The sequence below is a fragment of the Myotis nattereri genome (assembly GCF_964212035.1).
Source record: "Myotis nattereri genome assembly, contig: HAP1_SCAFFOLD_119, whole genome shotgun sequence".
Taxonomy (NCBI): domain Eukaryota; kingdom Metazoa; phylum Chordata; class Mammalia; order Chiroptera; family Vespertilionidae; genus Myotis; species Myotis nattereri.
Genome location: NW_027669660.1, coordinates 15,672 through 35,453, shown reverse-complemented (window position 1 = coordinate 35,453; position 19,782 = coordinate 15,672). Strand labels below are relative to the sequence as shown.

Here is a 19,782-nt window from a genome sequence, read left to right as displayed (position 1 = left end):
ACGGCGCTGACAGCGCCGGCATCTGCCCCGAGGGGCGCTTCCACGCAGCTGCCTTTCTTCCCGGGGACAGAGGAGGAAGAAAAGCTTAACAGCCAGGGAGAGGCTTGTCCCACCACCTGGGAATGAGATGGGAAACCATCTGCCCGCGTCTCCAGAGCAACCCCCGTCGCTGGCTCTGTTCTCCGGGATCCCTGACCAGCACGGCGCCCGCCCCCATCCCTGCCTGACCCGCCCCTCACGGCCTGGCGCTGGACGGCTCCCTCTCCTCACCGACACTCAGTTTGTTCAGAACACCCGGTGCTCAGGGGGGGAAACCTTCATAAAATAAACTAGGAGGCACACTGTTGGGTGGGTCCTAACACTGACATTTTCCACTTGTTTTTAAAGGCCGCGCCTGCGTGTCGGCCCTCGGGAAAACACGCCTGTGCGCCACGGCGGGCCCACAGCAGCAGGTGGGGGAGAAACTTTGTAAAAAGCACCTCAGCTAGAGCTCTTCTGTCCATGACACGTGGGGCATACACACGGCCCAGCCACGGGAGTCGGCTGCGGCTACTGAGCAAAGCCCTGTCCGCGGCTACCGGCTCTGGGGCTGGCGCTGCTGCCCGGGCGAGGCCGCGATCAGGCCGAGCTGCCGCTCGTCCACCACCTTCTGAAGCGCTCCCTGGTCCAGATCAGCAGTCACAGCTGCATCCATGCGTGCCATGCCACACGCCACACGCCACATGCCACACACCACAGCCACATGCCACAGCCACACGCCACAGCCACACACCACAGCCACAGCCACACACCACAGCCACACGCCACAGCCACATGCCACACGCCACACCACACACCACTGCCACATGCCACAGCCACAGGCCACAGCCACACGCCACAAACAACGCCCACAGCTAAGCTGTGGCTTGGAACCAGGCTGCGGGGAGAAAGCCTCCGTCCTCGCCTCCCTGACTCTCAGGGGCCGTCTCCCTGTCTAGCTGGTGTCTGCACCTCCAGACGCTGTGAAACTGGCCATCCGCCCAGATGGGGGGGTGGGGCGGTCTCATCTGACGCTGCTGAGCGGGAGCAGCCAACGGGCCACACTCCCGCTCCCAGCGCTGCCTCTGAGCCCTCCACGCCGGGGGTGGACGGGGGCGGGTGGGGGGGCGGCACCTCCCTCCAGCCACTCCTCTGCCTGGCGCAGAGTGTAAGCCAGCGTTTCAAAGGCCCCGTGAGCCCTGGATGGTTGCTCAGTGGTTAGAGCATCGGCCTGAGGACTGAAGGGTCGTGCGTTCAATTCCAGTCAAGGGCACGTCCCTCAGTTGCAGGCTCGATCCCCAGCCCCAGTGGGGGCACATGTGGGAGGCAACCAATCGATGTGTCTCTCTCACATAGATGGTTTTCTCTCTGCCTCTCCCCCTCCCTTCCACCCTAAGAATCAATGGAATAATATCCTCGGGTGAGGATTAACCCAAAAAAATGTTCTTAAAAGAAAGGCACCAATGAAGGGGGCACCGGGGGGTGTCCACGCTGTGACCTTGACCCTGACCCCTTCCTCCATTCAGCCTCCTCACCTCACAGCCTCAAAGAGCCGCATCAAGGCCCCTCTCCCCAGCCCACAGGTCCCCAGCCCACAGGTTTGCCCCTTTCCCTCCTTACCTTGACCAGCTCCTTGAACTTGGGGTCCTCCTTGGAGGTGGGGTCGATCATGGTGCGCTCCTCATTCTCCTCTGCCAGGGACACAGGGGGCGGGTCAGGGGCAGGGGCAGGGGCAGCTGACTTCCCGGCGCAGGCTGGGGAGACGGCTGAGCGTAGAGAGCCCCGTGCTCTCAGTGAGCACGCGCCACACTGTCGCCCAGCAGGTGCCAGCCGGGCCGGTGGCCGACCGCAGGCACTGCCTCCCGGAGGGTGGGGAGTCCTCCGGCCTCACCCCCCCACCGTCCCGCGGCCTCGCCCCTCACTGCCTCCCTTTCAGGAGAGACCCTGGCGAGGCAGCCACAGGCCTGCACGGATCCGTGGGAAAAGCCGCTCTAGCAAGTGGCCCACCATGCCCTGGGCAGGCTCACCACGACGCAGGACAGCACGGAGCAAAAGGCATCGGAAAGAAAAAGCAAAAAGAGAAGGAAAGGAGGGTGCTTCGTGCAAAACGTGCTCACCCTTCTTCTGTTTATTTCCCCACCGTTTGCTTTTCCCTCCGTGTCCCGGCCTCGCTCCATGGACAACAGGCACCTCACGCGGGCCCTGCGATGCCCCTGCTCAGGCCCGTGCCGCCTCCCACGCTCCCGGGACGAAGGCTAGTGCCCTCCATGGCCGGGGGCCCTCACCGCCTCCTTCCCCCGCCCTCCCGCCTCCCTCGCTCCTCAGCAAGCCTCGCGGCCTCGGCCACAGGGCCTGGCACCTGCTCCTCCCTGCCTGGCGCCCTCCCCGCCCACATGTCTCCAGCCCTCAGAGCTCAGCCCCGGCGCTGCCTGAGCTCAGGGGCCTGGAGCCTTGCGAAGGGAACTGGAGAACAGAGCAGCTAGTTCAGTGGTTCTCAACCTTCTGGCCCTTTAAATACAGTTCCTCATGTTGTGACCCAACCATAACATTATTTTCGTTGCTACATCATAACTGTCATGTTGCTACTGATATGAATCGTCATGTAAATATCTGATAAGCAGGATGGTCTTAGGCGACCCCTGTGAAAGGGTCGTTCGACCGCCAAAGGGGTCGCGACCCACAGGTTGAGAACCACTGATAGGTAGAGAGACGGCGAGAGGCCTGGCCAGCGTGGCTCAGGGGTTGAGAGTCGACCTGTGAACCAGGAGATCACGGTTCGATTCCCGGTCAGGGCACAGGCCCGGGTTGCGGGATCGATCCCCAGTGGGGGGCGTGCAGGAGGCAGCCGATCCATGATTCTCTCATCATTGATGTTTTTTTTTCTCTCTCTCTCTCCCTCTCACTTCCTCTCTGAAATCAACAAAAATATATTTTAAAAAAGAAAGACGGTGAGACGAGGAGGGTCAGGGTCCCGGGACAGGCAGGCTCAAGGCATCATGGACAAGGCAACAGCCCGGCACACGGCTAAGGCGACTGTTTCCTGCCCCTGCTGGTCCAGAGCAGGTATCATCCAGGAGTGGCTGTCCCCACCCCGGCAGCCATGTCTGGAGTCACTTCTGTTTGTCCCAACTGGAGGGCGAGGGGTTGCTACTGGCATCTGGCGGGTAGAGGCCAGGGATGCCGCCCCTCACCCCACAGGCCCAGGGCGACCCTGCGCCCAGGGCTTATCCAGTGCCGGCTGGCGTGGTGCCACGGCGGGCGGGCTGACCCCACGCCCCTCAGACAGTCACCCAGGAGCACCCACCCCGACAGCAGCCGGCCAGACCCGAGACCCTCAGCAGCATGACCGCAAGGAGCCACGCTCTGCCAGGAGGAGGGAGGAGGGAGGAGGGAGGAGGGAGGAGGGAGGAGGGAGGAGGGAGGAGGGAGGAGGGAGGAGGGAGGAGGGAGGAGGGAGGAGGGAGGGGGGAGCGGGGAGGAGGGAGGAGGGAGGAGGGAGGAGGGAGGAGGGAGGAGGGAGGAGGGAGGAGGGAGGAAGGAGGAGGGAGGAGGGAGGAGGGAGGAGGGAGGAGCCGCGGGCCCGCGGGCCCAGGGAGCTCGGCCAGCACTTGGCCTGGGGCGGCCGCCAACGTGCACTGGCCTTTCCCGGAGCCCTCGCTGGCCGCGCTGCTGAGGAAACCACAGCGGAGGTGTCCGCCGGGACTTCCCTTTGAACCAGGCTTTGGAAGCAGACGGAATGTTCCGCCACTGCCTTCCGACTGCGCAGGTCCCACGGCACGCTTTAGGGCCGTGGTTCTCACCCTTCTGGCCCTTTAAATACAGGTCCTCATGTGGTGACCCAACCATAACATTATTTTCGTTGCTACTTCATACCTGTCATGCTGCTACTGTTATGAATCGTCATGGAAATATCTGATATGCAGGATGGTCTTAGGCGACCCCTGTGAAAGGGTCGTTCGACCGCCAAAGGGGTCGTGACCCACAGGTTGGGAACCGCTGCTTTAGGGGAACGTGTGCGGCCCGTCCCCTCATCTGTGCCAACCGGGACGTGGCCCAAGGAGGCGGGTACGCCTGGCAGGTGCCACCAGCAGGCCTGGGTGGGGGCAGCCCGGCCAGCAGAGATGGGGACTGGGGGGGGGAGGGAGGGTTTACTCGTGTGTCTGATTTTCGGAGGCTTCTCACCGTGGCAACTGTCCTCCCACGGCAGTCAGTCGTCTCCTACCTGTTGGCTCCCCAGACCTACACCCCAATAAAACTCGCACCCGTAACCAGAGAGCAGCGACTTGTTTCTCCTCACGCGACCTCGTGCTCAGAGCCAGCCTCCCACGGGCGCCAGGTGCGATGTCTGAACAAGAGGCCGCGAGCACCAGGCGCCCCGCCCCCCAGGGCCGGGCACACGCCACGGGGCTCGGCCGGCACTCGGCCGGGGTCGGCGAGCCCACGGTACCTAGCAGGGTGTCCTCGGGGTGCAGGTCCGCCAAGGCCGGCGACATCGGCGAGTTGATGGCGTTCTTGCCCTCCTCCTGCAGGTCGGTCACTGCGGGCAGAGGAAGGAGAAACCGTCAGTGAACATGGAGCACGTGGCTGCCCGAGCTGGCAGGGGAACAAAGCGAAAGCAACTCCTGCTCTCAGGCACGTAACAAACATTCCTAAATGGCTTGTCGCCCAGAAAAAGTCTAGGAAAAACGATCCGAAGCAAGAATATGCTCTGCAGCTCTTCCCCCGCCAAATACTCCCCCAGCCGGGCCCGCCGGCCCGCTGCCCCTGCTCCGTGGAATCCATGACTAAGTCACGGAAGCTTCTAGAGGCTCCCCGATCGGCCCGAGGCCGCTGACGGACAAGAGTGTCACAGCCTCGGGGCCGAGGTGTGCAGGCCCCTCCCGGCACGCGCACGGGGACCGGGGGAGCGAGCACAGAATCTAAAGCGAGGCCACGGTCGAGGCCACGTTCGTGGGGACAGACCCTGACGGTGTGATGACAGGTGCTGCCCGGGGTCGGCCTCGACCTCCTGTCTGGAGAGCACAGGCTGTGTGTATTGGGGTGCAGGGTCCGCAGGATCGGGGGGGGGGGTGAGGGGTACAGCATGGATCCCACGGCGGCAGAAAGGATCCCTCGCTCCCGCACTGGAGAGACGCCAGGGAGCGCAGCCGCACTATCGGCCTCGCCTTCACACCGTGTCCTTCACACCGTGTCCTTCACACCGTGTCCTTCACACTGTGTCCTCCACCGGCAGTGCCTGTGACTCCCAGACCCAGCGCTGGCCGGTTCCAGCTCAGACCTGAGATCAGATGCACTGGTGCGGGGTGGGCCCTGGGGGGAACGGCCACAACACCACCCTCTCCATCGGGTGGCCAGTGCCAGGGGCCAGGCCCCCTCTCAGAGGAACATGCTTGGAGGTAAAACCTACTTCCTCTTTCTATACAGTCGCCTCCACCCTTTCGCACCTCCCCGCGGGGCACCTGGAGTGACAGGTGAGAGAGGCCGGGGCGGGCCCTGCTGGTCCCCCGGCGGGTGGCGCCAGCCGGCAAGTCCCACTCACCTCCAGGAGGCCGTTCCTCAAACGCCAGGGCCCGGGAGGGTGGGGGAGACGGGAGCAGCAGGACCACGGGACTCACGGGACTCGGCCGCAGACCCAGCTTGGGGGACCTCCCACCCTCCGCCCCTACAAGGACGACGGCGTGGGACACTGGTTTCTAACCTCAGCGAAGCCCTGACGCAAGATGGGTGAAATCACGCACCCACGTGCACAGCAGCACGAGCCGGAGTGTCCACTGATGGCGGAGGGATGGCACGTGGTCCGGCCGCGCCGTGGACATTACTCACCCCCAACAGGAAGGCGGTGCGGCACTGAGACAGCACAGAGGAACCTGAATATTAACGAGCCACACGAGCCAGACACAGAGGAAAGCCCTGGCTGAGGCCACTCCTGTGAGCCCTGGAGCAGGCACATCCACGGAGAGACAGTGGGCGGCGGGGGCAGGCCCGGGGGTGGGTGGGGGCTGTGCCACGGCCCAGAGTGTCCGTCTGGGAGGGTGCGAAGTCCTCGAGGTGATGGCTGTGCCGTGTGAATGGACCGCCTGCCACTGAACTATCCTCGTAAACGTGGTCACAGACGGTAAATTTCATGTTACACATTCACCGCCACTGAAGAGAAAACACCCTCTCCCACATGCGGCCTGGGAGCCGGCCCCGCCGACGGCTGCGCCTCGACCCCACGGGACCCACCCAAGGGCCGGCCCCTCGGCCCCGGACCCCTCGCTCAGCTCTGCGCCAGGAGCAGCCGGGGTTCGCGCTTCGCCGCCGCTGAGAGCACGTGGCTGGCGAGACCCTCGCCTCCCGCCCGAGTCCCCGGAGACCCCACGGCCCCTCGGCCGCTTGGGAACAGACCGCACCCAGCGCTGCTCTCCCACGCCGGGAACTACACAGCTTCGCCAGGACAGTGTGCAAAGGAGACGGGAGGAGGAAAGGGTTTTTCACAAAGTCCTCGTGGATCCAAGGTGCGTGCGTGACCCGGGAAGGTGGTGCAGGCAGAGGACCCGGCGCCAGGTCCCATGTCCGGGGCGCTGTCGCCACTGAAGGGGACAGAGAAGCCAGGGGGTCCTTCTGGGTGACGGCCAGAGAAGAACAAAAGACCCTGGTTTCACGGGAGCAGAGGGTCGAGCAGGGGGCTCCGGGCACAGGGGGGCTCCGGGCACAGGGAGGCTCCAGGCACAGGGGGGCTCCAGGCACAGGGGGGCTCCGGGCACAGGAGTACTCAGGGCGCAGCGGGGCTCCGGGCACAGGGGGGCTCCAGGCACAGGGGGGCTCCAGGCACAGGGGGGCTCCAGGCACAGGGGGGTTTCCAGGCACAGGGGGGCTCCGGGCACAGGGAGGCTCCAGGCACAGGGGGGCTCCGGGTACAGGGGGGCTCCAGGCACAGGGGGGCTCCGGGCACAGGGAGGCTCCGGGCACAGGGGGGCTCCGGGCACAGGGGGGCTCCGGGCACAGGGGGGCTCCAGGCACAGGGGGGCTCCGGGCACAGGGGGGCTCCGGGCACAGGAGTACTCAGGGCGCAGCGGGGCTCTGGGTGCGGGTGGGCTCCGGGTGCAGGGGGGCTCCGGGCACAGGGGGGCTCCGGGTGCGGGTGGGCTCCGGGCACAGGGGTACTCAGGGCACAGTGGGGCTCCGGGTGCGGGTGGGCTCCAGGTGCAGGGGTACTCAGGGCGCAGTGGGGCTCCAGGTGCGGGTGGGCTCAGGGTGCAGGGGGGCTCCGGGCACAGGGGTACTCAGGGCGCAGTGGGGCTCCAGGTGCAGGTGGGCTCTGGGTGCGGGTGGGCTCCGGGTGCAGGGGTACTCAGGGCGCAGTGGGGCTCTGGGTGCGGGTGGGCTCTGGGCACAGGGGGGCTTCGGGCACAGGGGGGCTCTGGGTGCAGGTGAGGCATCAGTGGGAGCCCATCACTCCCTCAGAAGGTCTTCCCCTTGCGGGACGGGGCGGGAAGGGGTGGGAAGGGGCGGGGGGAGAACGTGCTTCCCGGCTGAGAGCGGGGGCGGGTTCTAAGGCAGGGAAAGTGGGTCACAGGAAACAGCTCTGCACACGGCCCTTGAACATCAAAGGTGACACTAAGCAGGGCCAGGACTCCATGGCCGCAATCAGGGAGAAACGCTCCCGGCCCCGCCCAGGCTCCGGTCCAACAGCCCGTCCAAGGGGCTCGTTACGCATCAAGCCCTGAGGTTAACCAGGACCCCGAGCCAGGAGGGGGGGTCCTGGCAGACACAGGGCTGGCCGCCAGCTCTCTGAGCCAGGGCCTGTGGTCACAGGGCCCCAGATTCAAACCCACTTTTCACCTGCTGGGATGTGGCTGGGAGCAAGTCCGCTCACCTTGCCAAGGCCCAGGTTCCCCGTCTGTAACGTGGCAAGGACAGCAGTGCCCACCTCCGGGGGGCGCTGAGGACTGTGAGGCTGAGGGCACTCGGCCCCGCCTCGTGGCGAGGGTACACAGGCTCCGGAAGGGGTGCAAAACAGGAAATGGGGTACACAGTCTTCAGAAAGGGTGAAAACCAGGGAATGGGGTACACAGGCTCCGGAAAGGGGTGCAAACCAGGAAATGGGGTACACAGGCTCCGGAAGGGGTGCAAACCAGGGAATGAGCGATGAAGAGGAAGGTGAGGTCCTCATCCCAGGGAGAACCACGGAAGGCTCCCTGGAGGAGGCAGCCATGAAAGATGCCAAGAATGCAGAGAAGGGACGTGGACTCTGCAAAGCATCTGCATGGCCTGTCAGAGCCGGACTCCGGGCACCAAACGCCAGGCCGCGTCGACGCTGAGCCACAGGCGGGCTGCTGCCCCCCCCCCCCGCCCCGCCCTGGCTGCTCTGAGGGGCCCTCGGAGAGGAGTTTCCAGCCCAAACCTGATTATCGTCCTCTGAGGTCAGTCCAACGGCGGGAAGGAGGGGCCTCCTGAGCCCGGCTTTTCCCCAAGGACCCCTCGCCGCCCATCGAGCGGCTCTCCAGTCGCCCAGGAATGCTTGGGTTTTCACAGAACCGGTCCACTCGCCAGACGGGAAACACTTCAAAGCCGTGAAACCCCAGCTGCCCTGAGTCACGGACCAGGCCCGGATGCCTGGTGGGTGCGCAGCGGGCGTGGGCGTTCAGACGGACTGGGCTGCGAGCCGAGCCGGGGACCAATTGCAAGCATCTGCCATCGTTTTGCGATGAAGGCCTCGTCCACAGCCAAGCCGAGGAGGTCAGTGCCCACACGTTCCTACCACGCGGAGCTCACCTCCCAGCGGTGACACATGGCCACGCAGTGGGCACGGGGCTGGGAATGCCAGGAGGGTCAGCGAGGAGGGAGGGCGGGCGGGAGAGGGCCAGGGAGAGCGTTCCGTAGGACAAGTGCCCCCTGGGAACGGCCACTCCTCCTTCGGGCCACGGTGGTTAGGGGTTTTCAAATAAAGCTGGAAGTTTGGGGTTTTGTGTAGAATCTCCTAATTTATAAATGTAAGCCAATAATTCAAATTCTGTGGAGGACCTACTAACATTTCCTGAGCACCTTCTATGTGCCAGACACGCTCCATACTGTCCGTTCATCTCATCTCCTAACCAGTCTCTGAGGGGGCGGCTGGGTCTGGGCTGGGCTGGCATCTGTTAGAGAGGAAGGCACCTGAGACACACCACCAGCGAGCCTTGGAGTCTGAACCTGGTTCTACCTGATCTTGCATTTCACTGGCCCCAGTTCAGCCTTAACCAACTTCAAGCCTCAGTTCACTGGCCACCTCCTCCAGGAAGCCCTCCTGGGTGCTCCACATCCACCCCAGATGCCTTTCTGCCCAGCTCAAGCCACACAGCCCAGTCACCATCTCTTCCCTGGACCACCTGCCCACATCCTGCACACAGCTCCTGCACACAGTGGGTCTTTCCGTGCACTCCAGGAGCAGCTGGACGAAGGGCTGAGAACCTGGAGCCAGTCTGCGGGTTCCGGGTGGCGGCTCGGCCCCTGACGGGCTGGGTGATGCCACAGGCACCCACCCGCTCTGTGCCTCAGTTTCCACTAAAGGAGATGCACACACTGAAGACCTGCTGGCGTGCCGCAGCAGCCGGTACCTGCTGGCCCTCGGCGTCTGCGGAGGGGACGAATACCTGTGTGTTTCCAGATCTCTCCCTCTCTCTCTCCATCACTCCACCCAAAGCCCGGGCACGGCTGAAACCAGAGCACGGCTCCCGGCTGGGGTTCCAGCCGCACAGAAAGGAAGAAAGAGGCTCCAGAACCCGAGAGCCTGGCCACCGGAAAGCGTCCCCGCAGAGCTGCCCCGCACCCGGGCCAAGCACAAGGCTCCAGCTTTGAGCTTCTGTGTTTAATCTTTTCCTTTGTGTGGGTTTCACTCCGTTTATTTATACTCAGGTTCTTTCCAAAGGAAAGCTTTTAGCAGCTTCCTTTTCTTCTTCCTTCTGACGTTATTAGGAGAGCGGGCTGGCTCTAGAAGCACCGAGGCCTCGCTCCAGGGGCGCCGGGCAGGGAGGGGGGTCATGACACACCCGCGAAGATGGGGAGCAGGGAGCTGTGGGGGTTCCGCGAGGAGGAAGAGGCCTCGTGGGGGAGCCTGGCGCGGAGGCCCGGAGCTGTGACAGCGCCGCGCTCTGACATTTTCCTAAGTGTGTCATTTCAACACAGCGGCGACCCTTCGTCACCCACGGGGCTGTCGCCACGCACGGCGTCCTGGTTTTCACGGGAACAAAAGCTCAGGGGGGTGCAGAGGCCGGCAGGCCCAGGACCAAAGAGAAAACGCCAGCAGACGGCTGCCTCCCCAGCCGCCTCTGGAGGAGCTGGCAACGCAGGGCCCCGACCCGGCCTCCAGGACAGACCCCAGACCCCCTTCAGGTGACAGCGCCTCCTCAGGGGCCAGACAGGACGGCTCAGCATGGGCAGCGACAGGGAGGCGAGCGCAGGGCGCACCTCCTCCGGCCCCGCCCGCCCCTCCCGTCCAGGCGGTCCAGCAGGAGCCATGAAATCTCCGGGAACCAGGCTCCCGAGAGCTTTCCCTGGTTCCCCCCCTCCCGTCGGCGCTCAGGGGCCGTTTCCTCGTGGAAGCTGTCATTCATCGGGGCGATTAAACTCGTCTGCCATGAAGGTCTTCGAAACAGAGAGGCTCCTCTACAAATCAATCACGCTGCTCTCCTCGGCCGAGCGCACAGCTCGGGGCGTTTCCTCGAGGCCCGAAGAGACGGAACCGGGAAGGATGGAAACGGGAAGGACAGCCCCAGACTCAGCGCCGGGGCTGCGGGGAGAGGCCCTGCCCGGCTCAGACTCGCAGAGCAGACCCGCCCCGACCCTCATTCCGCGGGCGCCGTGTCCCGCGTGTCCCGCTCAAAAAGGCCTGGGAACGTGAGGTCGTGAGCTGCAGGGTCAGTCCCCACGGCCCTCAGCACCGCGGTGGACGGTGGCAGCGTCCCGTCCAGGGCGAGGCCGCAGGGCAAACGGCCCCCGGGAGCCGCCGTCCTTCCAGCCCAGGTGCGGGCGTGGAGAGAAAGCGCCCTCGCCATCCGTGTAGCAACGCGTGGGAGGAGGCAGCTCTCATCTCCGCGGTGCCGATCGGTCCCGCTGGTGCTGAGGCTCGTCCACGGTGCGCGGCCCGCAATCGGCCGCGTGCCCCCCGCCCCCCCCCGCTAACCCCCCCCCCCCCCGTGAGCGCTGAGGAGACGCCGGGCACCAGAGCCCCAGGCCGCTGCCCACACCCTGACTGACGGGTTGGCTCTGCTGGGGCAGGAGGCCCATCGGGTTCCTGGAGACGCAATACGGGTCAAGGCTGGAGGAAACGGGAGCGCTGCGTGAGGCGAACCGAAGGCCGACGGGCCCCCTGGCCCCACAGGAGCTCGCACCGAGGATCCGCCCTGGTCCGGCCGCAGAGCCACAGCCTGCGGGTCTGACGGCCTCGGCCGCAGGCCAGCGGGGGAGGCGAGGACTCGAGAGGGCGGCCCCTTCTGCAAGGAGGGGCTCACTTGCCGGACAGGCTGCCCTGTGTGCTGGGCGCACTCAGCACCTGCGGCCACAGGCCGAGAACGGAGCACCCACCGACCCGGGAAGGCGGGTCTGAAGACCGCGTGGCTGAAGCGCAGATGCAAAAGGCTGGAGCTCAGAAGCCGACACCAAACAGAGGAGCCTCGGCCTCCCCCTCCCCCTGCCCGGGGCGGGGGATGTGAGAGCCACAGAGAAGAGCCTGCCTGAGGGAGAAGAACGGGATGAAAGACGAGGTGGACCCCCCGGCACGCGGAAACCGGGACACGGAGGCGGCCTGCGCCGTGACGGACGCTGGTCCTTCGGGACGAGCCCACGTGCCCAGTCGTCAGGCAGAAAGCCAGTGGGTCAGCCCAGTCGCGTCCCCGCCCCGAGCGCAGCAGGGAGCGTCCTCGGGGCCGGAACAGCGGTCGGAGCCGAGGAAGGTGGGGCGGCTGCGCTCGCCTCCGCAGGTCCGGGCTCCGGTCCACCTTCCGTCCCTCCCGTCCCCCCACCCACAGTGTCTCAGGGCTTCCTCTGCCCACAGCCTGCCATGCGCCTCCGCCTCCCAGAGTCCACCCCCCTCCCCGGGGCACCCCCCCCAACCCCCTCCACCCAGAGCTCAGGCCCCTCATGCCTTTGCTCAGACGCGCCCCCGCCGGGAGCACCATGTCCAGGGGCTGCTCGGCCCCGGGCGACACCCTGCCCTGCTCTCCCTCGGCCTGTTGGAGGCGTCGGTCTCTCCTCCAAACCCCGGCCCAGGGCCCACGTGCTGCCCTGCCCGTGGAGAAGGCCTTGGGGCCCATCACAGAACGGCCACGCCTTGGGCACGCGCTTTAACTCCTCTCACCTTTTCCTCCTCCCCGCTGTGGGGGGCAAACAAGCAGACCTGATCCAGGTTGTCATGACAACTAATTTACAAGATGGTGTGCGCGGAGAGGCAGTCAGCCAAGCAGTACATGTGGGTCTCCCCTCCCCTCCTGCGTCATCGGCACCTGCGCCGGGTACCGGGAGGGCTCAGTGTGACGGCCATCCAGTTGGCCAGCGAACCACACGGGGCTGCAGGCCCGGCCGTGAGCTCACGGGCCCCCCGACCTCCGGAGCTGTGACCCAGGGGCCGTGTGGGGTCTCGCTGCCGGATTATAAACGCCCAGAAGCGGAGGTCAAGTCCCGTCACCCGAGCCCCAGAGGATGGTCCATGCACCGAGGTGGCCCCACAAACGTGTGCTTGGCCGGGACGGACAGAACCGGCCGCTCCTGAAAGCCTGTTATCTGCCAGCGTGCAGGCGTGGATCGGCCACCGACAGACACGGGTCACCAGGTCAGCAACCCTAACGCACCCAGACACGGCCGCGCCCACGGCCCCGCGCCCCGGGGGGTCTCGTCGCGAAGACCCGAGTGCATTGCTCAGGCGTCACCAGGACCAGCTTCACACGTCGCTGAGCCTTTAAACAGACGCCCGTTAGACTGAGTGACCACAGAGCTTCGTCTCCAGAGCCGCAGGACGGCAGCCAGGCGGCGCCAGCAACACAGCCTGGCCCGCACCAATGCCGAACCCGACAGGGTGCCTCCCGGGCCGCAGCCCTGAGCCGGGCCCGCCGCCAGCCAGGGGCAGGTGGCCGGGAGGAGGACGCACACAGCCTGCGGGAGGCTCGGGCGTGCTGTGCTCGGGAGTCCGGGGAAATTAAAATGCGGGTGCGGCCAGAGGCGCCGGCGGCCCAGCAGGCCCAGCAGGCATCGTGCCCACCTGGGCGGACGCGAGAGCGCGGCTTCCCCAGGGCCCGCGAGGGCCGCCGACATTTCGTGCGGATTCTTCTGGGTCTCTGGGGCACACGTCCCATTACCCCCATCCTCTGATGGGCAGCTGGACCCATATCCCCAGAGCCAGCCTCCCCGACCCCTAAAGAGCCATCCTGTTTTGCCTCCCATTTTCTTGGCCCCCCTGGCACCCCTTAACCCAATGCCAGCAAGCACTCCACCCTGGCCCCTTCAGGCCAATCCGATGGCGAGTCCTTTGGCGTGGGCGTCCTGCTCCCTTGATTGGGGGATGGTGCCTTTGTCCTATTTCTATCCATCGATGGTGCTGGTGTTGAGTATGTGAAATCGATATCAGTTGCAGGCCATTAATCTGTCATTAATCAGTGATAAGTGACAAAGAGTCTAAAGGAAGCAGAGGGTGGGGGGCGGAGAGTGAGACACAACGGAAACTCAGAATTATCCAGAAAGCGACACCGAGGGCTCCCCTGGTGCCAAGCTGTGGGGTGTGGCCCACCGCGGCTGGAGGTGACCAATCGGATCACTCCCAGCAGGGGCAAGCCCCCGGGGCTAAGGCGCTGGGAGAACCTGCTCAGCAAAGAGGAGACAGCTCACAGCAGCAGCAGCGAGGGAAAGAACAAACCCAGAGCAGCGAGTCCCGCGGCCCCTGTGTGCGAGCTGGTATTAATTAATCTGATCAGCAATGTCCCGCTGCACCAGGGAAGCCCAGAGTGTGCTCTGCCGAGAAAATAAGAGAATTAAACCATTAAGTCATTTCAAAGAGCGACTGTGCGTGCACCTGCAGCAGAAACACTCCTTTGGGGAGAACTTGGGGAGAAGCTCACAGAAAACGCCCGGACGGCGCCCTCTAGTGGCCCGTTCCCACCTGTGCAAGCGAGACAGACAACCCGCGAGGGTTTCATCTAAACAGGAGACGGGCACCTTCAGAAGCAGGTGGCTTCGGGGCGACCCTGGTGCCGGTGGCCCCGTCCCCACCTGAGATTCTCAAGGGGCCCAGATGGCATTCCTGGGGTCCAGGCGGAGACAGCTCCACCCGACCTGAGCGGATGCAACACTCGAGGCAACAAAGGTGAAGGACCACTACGCACAGTCCCGGGGGTTCCTGGCCGGGTGCCTCTCGGGGGAAGCCCCAGAGGAGCGGCTGGAGGCCAAGGACGTGGAGCGTCCCTCCTGCCACCCAGTCAGGTTCCCGTGGCCCGTGCTGGCCGTCCCCTCTGAGCGTGATCAGTGGGAGGCGAGTGTGTGCGTCTGTGTTGCTGGATTCCTGCCCTTGGCGCTCTCTGAGGGCTCACACCAGGCCTGCCCACCTCCCCAGCTCCCCGCAGGGCGCCTGGCCCGGCGCCCTGGTGAGTTCATGGTAAGTACGTGACTGAATGGGTGAGTGAACGAATGCTTTGGGCCCTAACATTCCTTCCCGGCATCTGTCCTGGGAACCACAGGCGCTGTTTCCACTCCTTCTGTTAGGGTCCCCGTGGCAAGCTGCACATTCCCCCCTCCCCCCCGAGGATGTCCACGTCCTAATCCATAGACTCTGTGGCCTTACAAAGCGGAGGGACTTTGCCATGGGACTAAGTTAAGGACCGCGAGGTGCCCATCATCCAGGGGCCTTATAAGGTGGATGCAGGTGGGTCAGCGTGAGGAAAGGCAACGTGAGGGCGAAGCGGAGAGGGTGGAAGGTGCCACACTGCGGCTCTGAGTCTATTTTTAAAAAAGAGCAGCAGGGGGTTGCCTCAGAGCGTGTGTGTGTGCACATGTGTGGGCATGTGTGTGTTGGTGTGCATGTGTGTGTGTGCATGTGTGCACATGTGCGTATATGTGTGTGTTCCAGGAAGATCTCGGCACCCATGTCCCAGGGGGAAAGGGCAGTGGTTGCCGGGGTCATCTCTTCCCCGCGCTCCCTCTCTTGCAGGTGGAGGGTCCTGAGGACGCCGTCCATGGAGGCAGCTCCTCCGAGCGCAGAGCTCCTCAGGGGACAATCCCGCCTCGGGGGACGTGCGGCAGGGCCTGGAGACAGCGCTGTGTACACGGGGAGGCAGACGCTGCTGCTGGCATCTCATGTATAGAGGCCAAGACGGCCAACATGCTGCAGCGCCCAGGACACCCAGCTCAGAGGGGACCCTGCAGCGCCCAGGTCACCCCAGCTCAGAGGGGGCCCTGCAGCACCCAGGTCAGCCCAGCTCAGAGGGGACCCTGCAGCGCCCAGGACACCCCAGCTCAGAAGGGGCCCTGCAGCGCCCAGGACGCCCAGCTCAGAGGGGGCCCTGCAGTGCCCAGGTCACCCCAGCTCAGAGGGGGGCCTGCAGCGCCCAGGTCACCCCAGCTCAGAGGGGGCCCTGCAGCGCCCAGGACGCCCAGCTCAGAGGGGACCCTGCAGCGCCCAGGTCACCCCAGCTCAGAGGGGGCCCTGCAGCGCCCAGGTCACCCCAGCTCAGAGGGGGCCCTGCAGCACCCAGAACGCCCAGCTCAGAGGGGGCCCTGCAACACCCAGAACGCCCAGCTCAGAGGGGGCCCTGCAACACCCAGGTCAGCCCAGCTCAGAGGGGGCCCTGCAGCGCCCAGGTCAGCCCAGCTCAGAGGGGGCCCCGGTGAATCTCGCTGCCCACACGGCCGCCACGAGCAAAGTGGACAGAGGTCCCCTGTGACCTGGGCTCGGGTCTGGGGGCCTCGGGCGGCAGCTGTCAGCCGCACAGGACGCGGCTCACACTTGGCTGGTCGGGCCTGCCTGCCTGGTCGGGCCTGCCTGCCTGGTCCAGCTGTCACCAGTAACCAGAGCGCTCACCTGCCGAGCCCAGGCTGTCTTGGAGGGAGGGTGCCGGTTGCCAGGACAATCAGAGGTGGGAGGCCAGGGCCTCGGACAGGTGGCCAAGCTTGCAGTCCCAGGAGGGAGGACCAGGGCAGGGGCATCAGCCTGCGGGGAACAGGGGGACCCCGCTATGCCTGGCCTCGGTGAAGGAAGGGGGTCCGGGGGAGGGCTCTGGCCGCCACTCACCGTCTTCCCCCTCCCCGGCTCCCTCTCCCCCCCACCCCCCGCCCTCCAGCTGCCTGTGAGCCCGGGATGTGTGCTGCCTCCTTCGGCTGCACCTCTGGAAAGAGCCCGCGCCCACAAAAGCCCGCTCAGGGGAGGAGATGATCAAGGCAAAGGTCAGCCTGTGACCCCCGGGCCCTGTGGGCCTGGCACCGGCCCCCTCTCAACGTATGTTCTTTATGCTGCTGAGGGGGGCGGGGGTGCAGGGGGTGCGGGGCTCTGGTTGGGAGCTTCCTCCGTGTCAGAGCCCTAAGGCTTCTCCAGGAGCCAGCATCTCCTTCAGTCCCCCCAGCAGCTCCCGGGAGGCGGGAGGCCGTTCCCACTCGCTGTGTGACCTTGGGCTGGCTCCTTAGCCTCTCTGGGCTTCCGTTTCCTCAGTTACAAAACAAAGCTGTTATGAGGATTGCACGAGACCGCACGGGGACAGTCCCTGGGGGCGAGCCGCTCAGAACACGTCACCTGAACCACGGCCCCCATTCCACAGGCGGGAAAATCGAGCAGCAGCGACCGCCAAGCGCCCCGGCCGCGCCAGTCCCCGCGGACAGAGCTGGGCGCCCCGGGCCGCCCAGGCCAGGCCCCTGCCACCGCCGCTCCCGACGCACAGAGAACGAAGCTCCTGTCGGTGTGGCTGTGCTGAGGGCCAGGGGCAGGCCCGGCCGGCCGGTTAGAGGGGAGCGCGACCGCCCGTCCCCTCAGCGGGATCCCCCAGGGAACCTGAGCTGCATCTGGATCCTGAAAGGGTTGCAAACACCAGTCTCCCAGCCCCGAAACCCACGCGACCCACCCCCCCGGGTGACAGAACCTCCCTACACGCTTCGCTCCACAGCCACCCATCAGCCTCAGACCCGCGTCCTGGGCACCTGCCAGGGACGGGCAAGGCCAGCCAGGCCTCTCGTCTCGACACCCGCACAGGCAGAGACGGAGTGAGGTGGGCCCGGTGCAGCTTCCGCTGCGAACGCCAAGGAAGAAAGCGGGACTCACTGGCGACGAGGTGCGGCCGGGGAGCCGGGGAGAGCACAGACCAGGCGAGGCGGGACCGGCGGGACCGGCGGGGACTGGGTGGGAGACGGGACACACGGAGCTGGGGTGTGGGAGCGGGCGGGGCCGCCACGGTGACCTGCAGCTCAAGGCAACGGCTCTGAGGGGCCCTGAGGAAGCTCAGGACGGAGCCGGAGGCCTGGGCGGCAGCGATAGAAGCCTGGTGACCACAAGATGCTATTTCCAGCCATCATCGCCGCCCAGGCTGCGGGCGAGCACGCGGCCCAGGAAACCGCCCGCAGCCGGCAGAGGCAGGCCGGCCGGGAGTGCCCGAGCCTGGCGGCCCCTGCAGACACGGTGACTTGCTCAGTGACAAGGGAACCGGACACCTGGCCTCCCGTCCATCTGATCCCGGCCTGGGCCAGCGACGGCCACAGGACGGGCAGCCGGGAGGTCCCCGCAGGTCGGCTCCCCGTCGCCCCTGAGCAGACAAGACAGGCCCACGGCCGCCTCGCCCCCACCTGCATCCCCTGGTCCCCGTCCTGTCAGGAGGACCAGCGCAAAAGAGGCACATTTGTCAGCCCGTTTCCATGACGACGGAAATCAAATACCAGAAACAAAGGCGAGGCAACAGCCAGCCAGACTGTGGGGGCGGCTGCCTGCCTCCCGAGCTCCCTTCCCGGGTGGAGGGACCCGGAGGTCCTGGAAAAGGGGGTGCTGGGGGGAAGTAGAACTCACCCCCCTTTGGCCACTGGACACACCACCTGGTTCCTACCACTCCCCAGGGGCGGCGTCTCGCTGTGGCCGGCGGTGTGTCGGGGGGGACAGTTCAGGACACAGGGCCGAGACCCTGAGAAGGGACGGCACTGGGAGGCGCGGCCTGAACCCAGCACCCCCTCTCCCAGCTGCTGACTCCTGCTCCGGTCTCCTCCACCTTTTCTAAGACTTATTCCGGTCAGAGCACCGGCCCACGGACTGAAGGGTCCCAGGTTCCATGCTGGTCGAGGGCATGTACCTCGGTTGTAGGTTTGATCCCCGGCCCCGGTCAGGGTGTATGCAGGAGGCAACCAGTCAGTGTGTCTCTCTCACACTGACGTCTCTCTCTCTCTCTCTCTCTCTCTCTCTCTCTCTCTCTCTCTCTCACTGACGTTTCTCTTTCTCTCTCTCTCCCCCCCTCCCCCACTCTCTCTAAAAGTCAATGGGAAAAAATATCCTCGGGTGAGGATTAACAACAACAAAAAAAGGTGTGTCTGAGTCTAGCTGGCTGACAATATTATATCAGTTCCAGGTGCATAATACAGTGACCTGGCACTCACACGCCTGGCCAGGTGGTCACCGCAGAAAAGCTGCTGGTGACCTGTCCCCGTGAGTGACATCAGCCTCCGCCCCTCGGCCTGGCTCTGAGGCGCCGGGTGGACACGCGATGTCCAGGTGTGGCGTCCCACTGGCTGTGTCACAGCCACATCTCCCAGCCAAGTCCCGCTGGGCGGACCCACGATGTCCAGGTGTGGCGTCCTACCCGGCTGTGTCACAGCCACATCTCCCAGCCAAGTCCTCTGGGCGGGCCCGCGATGTCCAGGTGTGGCGCCCACCTGGCCGTGTCACAGCCACATCTCCCAGCCAAGTCCACCGGGTGGACCCGCGATGTCCAGGTGTGGCGCCCACCTGGCTGTGTCACAGCCACATCTACCAGCCAAGTCCGCTGGGCGGGCCTGCGCTCAGCTCGACTTCCTCACGCCCTCGCTGAAATGTGGAGATTTCTGGGTGGCCCCGAAGCTCCCCACTCAGCCACCTGCTCACCCCCGCTACCCGCCCCCCCTCCATGTCTGTGCTTCTGGCTCAGCCCAAGTTTCTCCGGCTCAAATGGTCAAAAGTTTGCTATTGAAAGCGGTTCTTCTGGCCGCAGCTCCTGAGAAAGGTCCCGTGACCATCACCCACCAAACCCGCGTGCAGGCGGCCGGGGCCTCCCCCAACCCTCCCGGCTCGGAGCCAGCGGAGGAGGCTGGGCTGGGGCGGCCCAGAGCCAGGGAGGAGGCTGGGCTGGGGCGGGACGGGCGGAGCGAGCACGCCGCCAGGAGAACGACAAGTGCTATTTAAAACCCGTGACAGCCGTCTCGGCATCTGTTTAATGACACGGCGCCGCGCCTGTCAAACACGGCGCTGAGCTTCTGTCGGGAGAGACAGGGAGAGGCAGACACCGAGGACGGCACTCGGGACACACACTCCCACACGCCCGGCGACAGGAGCGGCCGCTGTACCCGCGGGTGAAACGTCCCCGGCTGACAGCGAGAGGTGTCTATTTTCCAGGCGCACGTGTCAGAAATAAAGCCGGCTATTTATTTTATGGTTGAACATTTGTGTAGCACGAGACCTGCCCGGGTGGCTCCGTGGGTTGGAGAGGGATCCTATACACCGACAGGTGGCGGGTTCGAGGCTCAGTCAGAGCACAGACCCGGGTGGCGGGTTCCATGCCGGTCAGGGTGTGTGTGGAGGGCAACCGATCCATGTTCCTCTCTCCC

The 19,782-nt window shown here is 65.3% G+C and overlaps 1 protein-coding gene across 1 annotated transcript in view; it reads right to left on the bottom strand.

Annotated features, from left to right (window-relative positions):
• PARVB (parvin beta) overlaps positions 1 to 19,782 on the bottom strand; it is a 65,957-nt gene that overhangs the window by 31,375 nt on the left and 14,800 nt on the right. Inside the window, exons 2-3 of the mRNA XM_081115487.1 lie at positions 4,466 to 4,555; positions 1,639 to 1,709 (exon numbers count right to left, since the gene is read on the bottom strand). Of these exons, the coding sequence (XP_080971613.1) occupies positions 1,639 to 1,709; positions 4,466 to 4,555 (161 nt within the window). The remainder of the gene's footprint in view (positions 1 to 1,638; positions 1,710 to 4,465; positions 4,556 to 19,782) is intronic.